The sequence below is a fragment of the Dendrobates tinctorius genome, unplaced genomic scaffold, assembly GCF_039654945.1.
Source record: "Dendrobates tinctorius isolate UK_male_01 unplaced genomic scaffold, ASM3965494v1 ptg000024l, whole genome shotgun sequence".
NCBI lineage: Eukaryota > Metazoa > Chordata > Amphibia > Anura > Dendrobatidae > Dendrobates > Dendrobates tinctorius.
In genome coordinates, this window is record NW_027361692.1 from 21,896,551 (window position 1) to 21,908,868 (window position 12,318).

Here is a 12,318-nt window from a genome sequence, read left to right on the forward strand (position 1 = left end):
TTTGGAGATCAATCTAGTCTCTGCTAATAAAGACAGATGCTGGGTGTATAACGCAGCCAATATCAGCCTTGCGTGAAGCGAGCCTGCATCCTACACCTGTATCAGGGCATATTTTTGTGTCAGAGTGTGAAGAGTTCAGATTAATACATTAATACATTCCCAATGTGGCTCACAATCTAATTTCCTTTATCTCAAAACAAGGCCAAATTTATAGAGATCAATTTGGCCTAACCATATTTTAAGCGAATGTAAGTGGACCTGAAACATTGCAAAAACTTTTATATTTAATAGTAGCATAGATCAGGAGTGAACTCTTAGCATTTCTATTACTCTTTAAAATTGTACCTTCACAATAAGCATTAAAATACTTCTGTGAATATATTAAAGACTAAAAAGTACAAAAATATACTGTTTTGAGGATGTTTGTAAGGAATATCAAAAATGGAAAGCAAGAAGGCATGTTTAACACTACTATCCTGAAACAAATGTTTTCACAGAGTAGAGCTTGTTAAAGGAGATATCCGGTACTTTATGACAAACAAAAAAATGTACCTAAGAACTAACAGGCATACCTGTTGTGCTGGCGCCGTTTATTGTTGTCACAGACCGCTCCTGCTGGGGATTCAGTTACCTCTGCTGACAACATGTAGACAGAGCAGCGGCTTCTTTTTCGCCCTGCTCTGTTGACGGGCATGGCTTCTGTCATTCTGATTAATAGTCAGCTCCCCCAGTTAGGCAGTGGGTATCGGGCTGTCAATCAGAATGAGGTCGATGTCCAGTCCCGTTAACAGAGCAGAGTGGAAAAGAGGATGCCATTCTTGACGCCATGACATTAGCAGAGGCAGCCGAATCCCCAGCAGGAGAGGTCTGTTACCACTCTGTGCCGACAATGAACGGGGCCAGGCACAACAGGCAGGTGGCTAGCAACTACCTGCCTTTTAGTGCGTAGGCACATTTTTTGTTTTTCACAAAGTCCTGGATATCTTCTTTAAGTATGAAAATGCTGCAAAATGTGAATATTTAGGGACAAGACACCTAGAAATATATATTTTACATAAGAAAAAAGGTAAACAAAAAAAATCATGCAAAGCAAGTACAAGAAATATTACTAAAACCTTTACTTTTTTAAGAACAGGAATTAAACACAAAGTTACATACAGTGGAATGGGATAAAATATGTTAGTTTTTATCTTTAAAATCAAAATATTCCTTAAAATATTTACATTTTACAGTATAAAAATAGCAAACCACAAGAATGTACAAGCTGAATTTTCAAGTATTTAAAGCACAAACAAAAATTTCTAAATTTAACTTACTAACAAATTGAAGCTTGAAAGATTAGCCTAAATACCCCTATGGCAAGTGCATTTCAAAGCTATAGTAACCGAACGGCTTTGACTTAATCCATGATATAATCAACCTCATACGCTGATCATAATCAGTTATTTAAGGAAATCTATTGAAACTTGCCAAAGGTGTTTTTTTTTGCTGTTGTGTTTTTTTTTTACAGCACCAAATAGGTATCTAAATCTCCTCCAAGTAGGAATCTGTAGAGCTTCATGATATTCTGGTTTTAAAAACAGTGCAATTATAAAACATTTTGTGTAAAGATTTTTCTTTTAAAATGTTAATACCATAACCTGAAATAATTTTGATTCATTGTCACAAATTTTCCAACTAAATATTACACGTTAGGATATTTAGAAAGAAATATACCAGACATTACATTTACAATTGTGTAAAAGATTTGTTAAATAAGTTTACGATTAGTGAGAATTGAACACAAAACATATAATGGGCAATCAGGCTTACAACAGTTTGTGTCTGAGAAAACACTGACAATTGATAGAAAATGATGGCACAGCTAAGATAAAAATAACAGCATGTTTTTATCGTTTACTTTTATCGCTGTGGTCTCTATTCCTGTCTTTGTGGTGCCGATCCCTGTCTTTGTCATCTTCTCTATCTTTGTTTCTTTCCCTACTTTTTTCTTTATCCTCACTTTTAGACTTATCATTTTTCCCATCTTTACTTGTTCTACTATCAGAAGACTTGTCACTATGAGAACCCCGAGATCTTTCTTTCTCCCTATGTGATTCATTGCGACTTTTCCGATCTCTGTCACGACTTCTCTCTTTGTCTCGACCTTTACGTCTGCTTCTTTCAGAGTCTCTATCGCCGTGCTTATCACTTCCAGAATCCTTACCATGCCTCTTATCTCTTGAGTGATGTGACTCGCTTGAAAATCTCTGCCTTTGTCCACTTCTATTTCCACGACTAGAATTTCTGTCAGATAAACGATCTTGCTTGTCCCAGGGATCACTGTGTCGTCTTTCTGAACCTCTGTCTTTAAGATATAGTTTTTGTGGTGCTTGGTACCTGACTTGTTCAGTGGTCAACATGGGTCCAGTAGCTACATGTCCAAAAAAATGAGGTGGTGGTCTAGCTAACTGAAGTGCTGGGTGCCATGGAACTAATGGATTATGAATACCAGACTCTGCAGATTGAAACCTGGGTGGTCTTGGGAATCCTATACCTAATGGCGTTGGTAAGAGAGGTGGTATGTGAGGAGCATAGGGAAACATTGGATTTGCCTGCAAAGGATAGCCAGGAGCATGCTGAAATGGGAAAGGCGGGGGATTAGCCTTTAAAGGTAAGAATGGTGGTTGTTGCATCATTAATGGCGAAAAGTTTGCTGAAAATGCAGGAACTGGATTTTTGCACGAATTTTCAGTGTGTGGAGCATTTGAGGTTTGTGACTGGGACTTGTTTGCAGCCAATGCTCGCCTAAATTGCTGGAGAGGATCTGTCTCATCTATCAGGAGATCTGGTGGGAACGTTTTTTCAGTGTTTGATTCTTTGGCTAGATCTTTTTCTAGATCTGTGGAAGAAGGAAACAGTAATGAACTGTTTTTTTGTCTACTCTTAGGTGAAGACGCATCTGTTTCTTCTTGAGAATGCTTCTTTGTCTTCTCTTTCTTGTGGCGTGAAGTACTCTCTGTGGATTCCTTGCTGGAGTGTGAATTTGATTCAAAATGTTTTGTATCTGACGTGCTAACATGACGACCTCTTCCTGCTGCTTGTCTAGGATCTCTTTTACTATGTATTAACTTTGGAGATTTCACAGGACTTGAACTAACATCCACAGATGCTACATTATTTTTATCAGTGTCACCTTTTGTCACTGGAATTGAAGACATATTTGAATCTGATACAATATTATGTTCAATGTCATCTTGTTCTATTTTATCTTCTGTTTCCTCGCCCAAAACATTCATTGTAGTTAAAAATGCCTCAGTTGAAACATCAGGAGGTTTATCTTTTAGAGAAAGCCCTAATGATGATCCAGATGATATAGTTACTGGAGCTGAATCACCCTTAGTTTTTTCTATTATTCTGGATGCTGTGTTCATTTCTATATCCAATTCTTTTTCAGAAATTACTACTTCCTCAATTGCTTGATTTTTTTCTTCTTTTAATGACTTATTATTTAATGTAGCTGTGGGTTTACTTTCAAATGTATTCTCCGTAGTACCTAAAAGAGATTGCAATATATCATCCACAGGTAAAGGTTTGTTAGCCAGGTCTAAGGTAGACTGTGGATTTTCCCATCCAACCAAAACTCCTGGTAGAAATCGTAATGGCTTTTGAGGTTCTCGTTTCACTGCTTCTGGTATAACTTCAACTGCTGGTGGTGGTGGTGGGGGTGGTTCCTCACTTTCTGAAAGCTGTGCTCTGTTTCTATTCTTATGCAATACCGTTGTGAAAGAATTAAAAAAATCATTTTCATCATCATCTTCTTCATCATTGTCATCATCAAGTTCAAGTCTACTCCTCTTCTCCGGGACATTAAGTAGAGAGCCTAACTGTTCATCGTCAATGTTTGTACTGTGCTGTCTTTTTACTTTCTGGCGAATTATCAATGCCAAAAGTAAGTTTGGTCTACGAGCTTCTAGGCCTGTTGAAACAATAAACAAACTTCTAGTAAGTAACCATGCAAGAAAAAAATGAAATATTTCATTATCAGCACAATGATATATAAAATATGAGGTAAGAACATGAATATGTGTCCATATTACTTTCCATAAACAGTTCGATAAAAATTAAAAAAGACATTGTGAGAAAAAAGAAGTTTGGCCACCTAGGTGCATATTTACTTTCAACTTGAAAAAATAGCTGAGGAAGAAGGTTAATAGAAAAAATAGAAAAGGAGAAAAAAAAAATCACGAAAAAACATTACACAGTGCATTTGATTAAAAAAAAGCATTAAGAATGCTAAAATGGAAAATAACAAATGTATACAAAATACGTCACTCAAACTGATTTGGGCTACAATACGCCAAAAATTTGGACACATCTGATCATGTAATGGTTTTTCTTGTACTTATTAGAATATGCACACCATATTTTTTTCATGGTGCACATTGTTTACATATTATAATATTTACACTGCTGTTGATTATCATTTTTATACTTGATGCTACACTGCACTGTAGTGTGGTTTTATGTTTTTTAAGCACTATTTGCAATATTGGTATGCCATTTTACCTAGATAGTGTTGCCCCTTTTTCTGCATATACTAAATTTCAATCTATGCATTGATGTTTTTTCTTCATTATTAATTTTCCTGCTACATTAATAAAGTATACATTATAATTTTGGGACTTATGGTTGATATGTGTTATGAAACCGAGGAGAATAGCAGGACCAGGCTAAGCCACCAGAAAACCAGAGAGGTTGGTAACTAAGCGGATTGCAGACCCCTGATCCTATCCACACAACTAGCAGTAGCAGTGGAGCGTACCTACGATGTCCTAGACGCCTAGGCACAGGCGGAGAGCTAACTCAGCCTAAAGCAAGAAAGGTGAAATCTAAACTGCCCCGGAGCAGACCCCAAAGGAATAGATAGCCCCCAAACATATATTGTCGGTGAGACAAGATGAAAACACAAACGCAGGCAGAAAAATAGAATGAGCAAATGATGGGGCCCAGACTGACTAGACAGGACAGGAAAGACACTGTCCGCAATCACGCAAAAAACCCTGAAAAATCCAACACGTCTGATGCTCAAAAAAACACTGAAGTCACACGACTTCGCCTCCACTATATCAGCACTCTGGTATATACTGAAAGCAAAGCAAAAAGAGACAGGGGACAGAACAAACTGACACAAGCAGTAACATATGGGCGGTGATCCAGCACAGCCCCAGCAGGAGCGAGCTGACCCGCACAAAGCAGAGATCGACAAAACCAGATCAGATGCAAAAAGATTAGCAAATGAACCACTTAGCTGAACCATGCAGGAACAGAGCAGGAGACATCAGACCCCAGAAGGCACAGGAAGAAAATCACCAGCAGGGATTGAAGGAAGTCAGCTGTCTTAAATACTCCAGTCATGGTTACCAAAAATACAGGGGAACATGCACGACAGCGTGTCAAACACCCGGTGTTTGGGGGGCCGAAACCGAACAGTAACACGGATTTTCCTGGTAAAGTACATGTTCGGTGTCTGTGCCCCAACAGTAGGTGTTAAGTACGGATGCCGAACTTTACTGTTCTGGTTCGCCCATCTCTAGTGATGACTCGATAAGCATATTGTACAAGTTTACGAGATCCCATAGATTAGCTGTAAAGTGCCTAGTCACAGAAAGTAAAAAATCCTGCTTGGCTTGACATGCAGACAAGCCAAGCAAAGGTGTCCAGCCATTTCGACATAAAACTTCACCAATTTATTAGTACAGCTTAAAAGGTTCCAGGCACATTAAAATTATTGCAACAAGGCAAAAGCAACACATTTTGGACATAGTGCAGTCCTTAATCATACCATTGTACACTTTCTTTTGCTTTGAAACCTGATAAAGCTGCTTGAGAGAGACTGCCAAGTGTGTCACCAAAGTAAAAGGCGGTATTTTGACGAATCAAAGGTTTAACACACATTCTGGTTTCTTTTCTTCTTGTTTCATTATGGATACCTTTGTGGTTTTGCCGCCTTCATTCTGTATCAAGAATATGCAAATTCCCGTAACAATACGGTGAACCTTTAAATGAACAGGTGTGCCAAACTTTTGACTGGTACTGTATATGTACTGTAAGTTTTTAACTATAATATGCACCTACACAAGAAAAGGTAGAAAAGTGGTAAAAGGAAGGGTAAAGGTAATGGTATGTCTGAGCATCTCCATTTAATGTCTAGATCTGCACTAGCCGGCAGTGTCTGCCACACAGTGAATGAAGCTGCACATAGCAACACCATTTGATGCGTTTACATTTGGCTGCTGCCAGGTTTTATCAGCTGATTGGTGGTGGTGCCATGTGTCGGACCCCCGCCGATCAGACATTGATGGCAGCTCATGGCAGATTACACTGCTGTTTTATCTACAGAACTGTATGGAGCATGGGTGAGCATTTGTCCTGCTGTCCATGCTGAAAACAAACTGACATCTCATTGTACTTGGCATTACATTATGTGTCAGTGTGAACAGAAGCAGTAAGCTTGCCTTTGTCACTCTCTTTATTATTCTGCACTTTGACTCTGGCTCGGTGTCTTCCCAGTATCTAAAACCCTAGCAATGTTTAATGCCATTCAAGCAGCCTGAACCCCAGGCTATCATTACAGGCATTTACAGAGGGAGAGGCTATTATCAGAACATGATTAACACAGTGGGGTATTGCCTTAAAGCACACATAAAGGCCCCGTCTCACTAAGCGATCTCGGTAGCGAGATCGCTGCTGAGTCACAACTTTTGTGACGTAACAGCGACCTCACCAGCGAGATCGCTGTGTGTGACAGCGATCAGCGAGCGGCCCCCCTGCCGGTATCGCTGCAAGAAACCTCTTGACATTTCTTTGGTCGCTGGTCTCCCGCTGGCCAGCACGCATCGCTGCGTGTGACAGGCGGGAGACCAGCGATCAGGTGTAAAAAATAATAAAAAATAGAGTTATTCTCACCTTCCGACGTCGCGTTCAGCCATCCTGCCTCTCTCCACGCTCCGGTCCCAGTGATCCTTTGCACGAATGACCGCGAGACTTTGTTATCCCTCGAGACTGTGACATCTCGTGGTCATTCGTGCAAAGGATCACTGGGACCGGAGCGTGGAGAGAGGCAGGATGGCTGAACGGGACGTCGAAAGGTGAGAATACTATATTTTTTATTTTGATTCTATTTCTTACAGCGATGGCAAGCGATGCCGGGCGCTCGGCATCGCTGTGCTGATCGCTGGTGAAGCTGTCTGTGTGTCAGCTCACCAGCGATCACATAGCGACTTACTAGCGATCCTGACACCTTGATATCGGTGTCGGGATCGCTGGTAAGTCGCTTAGTGTGACGGGGCCTTTACAGTCAAACATCCCATGACCACCTATACTGTGGACTTATTACAGGGAACGTTAATGACATAGCGAGACCTTTCTAAAAGCGCCCCCCATGTGAAGCTGCATACACAATCTAGAGCTACAATCCTAGCCCTGGGGCCGTTTACAGAAGGAGAGGTGCGTCATTACTGTTCTGTGCTTTGGATGTTCCTTTTCTGAACTGGACATCTCAATGCCTGCCTCTTCTGTGCTGTGACTGCACAGATCAAATTCAACCAGACTAACAAGACTATTGATAGTGCTGCTTAATTAGTCTAGACACAGAGCAATCAGAAAGGAAAGCAGTCATTCACAGGGAAAAGGCAGGCATTGAGTAGGGCAACTGGAGGAGCAGAATGAGAAGATAAATTGCAGTGTGAGTGTCATAAGTGCTTTGTCATAACATTGAAAAAGCAGTCAAAGATGTCTGACACTGCTAGGACTCCCTATCTGCGGACTATAAGAGACAGACACTTTTTTTGCAAGATTTTTTTCTTGCTATACAATGAGGATCTTAAAGTCCTAAAAATAGGGCAATTACACATGTAATGTTTTTTGTATCTCTACTCACATGTGAGGCTTCTAAGTAACAACCTGTAAATACTGTCTACTTCTTGTGAGGTCTATGTGGCCAGGAAGGAAGCATTAAATGGGAACTAACAAGGATGCTGGATGCACTACAATATGATCACTAAAATTTACAAGGTGCCACTAAATGCATGGAAACAAACCTGGGGAACATATGCAAAAAAAGACATATGATATTAAAGGGAAATGTATACTGATATACTATACAGTTAGGTCCATATATATTTGGACAGAGACAACATTTTTCTAATTTTGGTTCTAGACATTACCACAATGAATTTTAAACAAAACAATTCAGATGCAGTTGAAGTTCAGACTTTCAGCTTTCATTTGAGGGTATCCACATCAATAACTGGATGAAGGGGTTTAGGAGTTTCAGCTCCTTAACATGTGCCACCCTGTTTTAAAGGGACCAAAAGTAATTGGACAGATTAAATAATTGGAAATAAAATGTTCATTTCTAGTACTTGGTTGAAAACCCTTTGTTGGCAATGACTGCCTGAAGTCTTGAACTCATGGACATCACCAGACGCTGTGTTTCCACCTTTTTGATGCTCTGCCAGGCCTTCACTGCGGTGGTTTTCAGTTGCTGTTTGTTTGTGGGCCTTTCTGTCTGAAGTTTAGTCTTTAAAAAGTGAAATGCATGCTCAATTGGGTTGTGATCAGGTGACTGACTTGGCCATTCAAGAATATTCCACTTTTTTGCTTTAATAAACTCCTGGGTTGCTTTGGCTTTATGTTTTGGGTCATTGTCCATCTGTAGTATGAAACGACGACCAATCAGTTTGGCTGCATTTGGCTGGATCTGAGCACACAGTATGGCTCTGCATACCTCAGAATTCATTCGGCTGCTTCTGTCCTGTGTCACATCATCAATAAACACTAGTGACCCAGTGCCACTGGCAGCCATGCATGCCCAAGCCATCACACTGCCTCCGCCGTGTTTTACAGATGATGTGGCATGCTTTGGGTCATGAGCTGTACCACGCCTTCGCCATACTTTTCTCTTTCTATCATTCTGGTAGAGGTTGATCTTGGTTTCATCTGTCCAAAGAATGTTCTTCCAGAACTGTGCTGGCTTTTTTAGATGTTTTTTTACCAAAGTCCAGTCTAGCCTTTTGATTCTTGATGCTTATGAGTGGCTTGCACCATGCAGTGAACCCTCTGTATTTACTTTCATGCAGTCTTCTCTTTATGGTAGATTTGGATATTGATACGCCTACCTCCTGGAGAGTGTTGTTCACTTGGTTGGCTGTTGTGAAGGGGTTTCTCTTCACCATGGAGATTATTCTGCGATCATCCACCGCTGTTGTCTTCCGTGGGCGCCCAGGTCTTTTTGCATTGATGAGTTCACCAGTGCTTGCTTTCTTTCTCAGGATGTACCAAACTGTAGATTTTAATGTATATAAACTATAGGAACACAAAAAAGCGCAATAGGGTCTTATCTGGGTTGATATTGAAAGAACGAAATAAATTTACTCACCCTTTCCAGGAGAGATTTAAGCATGTAAGATCCGTAGTCAGCTTGCTGCACGTCCAAAGGTCAACTCCGTGACCGCCAATGTCATCCACTGAGGAAGAAGTACTATATACTTCGAAACGCGTTGGGAATTAAATGGTTAATCTTTCAACATAACCTGGATTCGGTATTTTGTCAAGCAGCGCACTAAAGTCCATGAATAAGTTCCACAAAAAAACTGTAGATTTTGCCACTCCTAATGTTGCAGCAATTTCTCGGATGGGTTTTTTCTTTTTTTGCAGCTTAAGTGTGGCTTGTTTCACCTGCATGGAGAGCTCCTTTGGACGCATGTTTCCTTCACAGCAAAACCTTCCAAATGCAAGCACCACACCTCAAATCAACTCCAGGCCTTTTATCTGCTTAATTGAGAATGACATAATGAAGGGACTGCCCACACCTGTCCATGAAATAGCCTTGGAGTCAATTGCACAATTACTTTTGGTCCCTTTAAAAACAGGGTGGCACATGTTAAGGAGCTGAAACTCCTAAACCCTTCATCCAATTTTAATGTGGATACCCTCAAATGAAAGCTGTAAGTCTGAACTTCAACTGCATCTGAATTGTTTTGTTTAAAATTCATTGTGGTAATGTCTAAAACCAAAATTAGAAAAATGTTGTCTCTGTCCAAATACATATGGACCTAACTGTATATATGCTTTATATCTCATGCACCTAAAAAAAAAAAAAAAAAAAGTTTACAAAAAGAAGGATTGATCAGATTACATGGCTTCTTTCTTTGTGCAAAATAATATAAATTTGAAAACCGTTCCCATGTTAAGAAGTAAAAAAGCCTAAAGCTTACCAGGTCCGTCGAAGGGTACAAAGAAATGTGGAATTTTTTCAGAGGCACCTAAGGGAATGAGATACATGTCTTTCACCTGCCTCATGTTGTTTGCAACTACACCATAGCGTTTTCTGCTACTGAAGTAAGAATATAGCAGTGTGTAAGATATTTGATCTTCTTCTGTCTCTGGAGTGAAACGTATAACACAAGTTTCCTAAAAAACAAATAATTTAAATTCAGTTGTAGATAGTGATGGTTTCAAATCACAATTTTTTAACAAAACACTAGATATGGTATGAACAGATTTGCCAGATTTGGTCCTCTAGGCACTTCAATAGTCTGTAATTGCTAGGCAGGAGCAATGAGAACCAGCTCCTACCTCCTAGCATCTGCAACTTTACTTCTGATTCGTGGTGCGACGTCACATGTGCATAATACTACAACTATGATGTTGCACAAGGTCTTCTAATCAAAACAGATGCAGAAGTCTAGGAGGTGTTTTCAGAGAACTAGTCCAGCAGTCAAAAGTTACCAACAGACTGGGTCCTAGGAATCGATTCACGCCAACTCTACAAAAACCCCACTGAAAAGAAAATACAAAATATTAGACTTTATCAACCTCCTGGCTCCTGTCACATTTTTCTGCATGAGAGTAGAGTAGCGTGAAGCTAGTGCTGATTGACACCAGTGATCGCAAAACATAATGTCACGAGGGCCCCAGGAGAGCCAGTGTTGACACATCTTGACCAATGCGAACATCGAAGGGGAGTATAATTGTTATTATTTTACTGAAGGCAAACACAGGGATTCAGAAGGGGTTGTCGAGTAGTTAACAATTCCTTTAATTCATAGTTTAACCCCTTTATGACCAGAGCTTTTTTTTTTCCCGGTTTTGCGTTTTTGTTTTTCGCTCCCCTTCTTCCCAGAGCCATAATTTTTTTTTATTATTCCATCAATATGGCCATATGAGAGCTTGTTTTTCGCGGGACGAGATGTACTTTTGAACGATACCATTGGTTTTACCATGTCGTTTAACAGAAGCCGGGAAAAAAATTTCAAGTGCGGCGAAATTGCAAAAAAAAAGTTCAATCCCACACTTGTTTTTTGTTTGGCTTTTTTGCTAGGTTCACTAAATAATAAAACTGACCTGCCGTTACGATTCTCCAGGTCATTACGAGTTCATAGACACCAAACATGTCTAGGTTCTTTTTTTTTTTATCTATATGGTGAAAAAAAATTCCAAAGTTTGCTTAAAAAAAAAAAAAAAAAAAAAAAAAAGAATTATACCATTTTCCGAGACCTCAAGCGTCTCCAATTTTCATGATCTTGGGTTGGGTGAATGCTTATTTTTTGCGTGCCGAGCTGACGTTTTTAATGATACCATTTTGGTGCAGATATGATCTTTTAATCACCCGTTATTGCATTTTAATGCAATGTCACGACTGCCAAAAAAAAAGTAATTCTAGCGGTTTGATTTTTTTTCTCACTATGTCATTTAGCGATGTAGTGAATACTTTTCTATTGATAGATTGGGTGATTCTGAACGGGGTGATACCAAATTTGTCCATGTTTGATTTTATTTTTATTGTTTTATTTTGAATGGGGCAAAAGGGGGGTGATTTGAACTTCTATACTTTTTTTTTCATATTCTTAAAAACATTTTTTTTTTTTTTTTAAACTTTGGCTGCCACAACTTGATCGGGTCTGCTACATAGAGGCAATGTTCAGATCGCAGGGTGGCGCTCACAGCAATCCGGCATCAACAACCATAGAGGTCTCAAGGAGATCTCTGGTTGTCATGCCGACACAGCGGTGACCCGCGATCACGTGATGCGATTCACCGGTGAGCGCATTTCCGGCCGGATGTCCAGAAGCGCTTGTTAAATGACGCTGTCAGAGTTTGACAGCGGTATTTTACTAGCTAATAGCCACGGGCGGATCGCGATTCCACTCGCGGCTATTGTTGCAGGCACATGTCAGCTGTTCAAAACAGCTGACATGTCCCGACTTTCAGGTGGGCTCACCGCTGGAGCCCACATCAAAGCGGGGGGATACTCCCATCGGACGTACTATACTG

General features: G+C 40.0%; 1 protein-coding gene across 1 annotated transcript in view; it reads right to left on the minus strand.

The window, feature by feature from the left end:
• Positions 1–1,103: 1,103 nt before the first annotated feature.
• PHF3 (PHD finger protein 3) overlaps positions 1,104–12,318 on the minus strand; it is a 172,795-nt gene continuing 161,580 nt past the window's right edge. The window contains exons 15-16 of the mRNA XM_073569399.1: positions 10,260–10,455; positions 1,104–3,958 (exon numbers count right to left, since the gene is read on the minus strand). Of these exons, the coding sequence (XP_073425500.1) occupies positions 1,890–3,958; positions 10,260–10,455 (2,265 nt within the window). The 3' untranslated portion in view covers positions 1,104–1,889. The remainder of the gene's footprint in view (positions 3,959–10,259; positions 10,456–12,318) is intronic.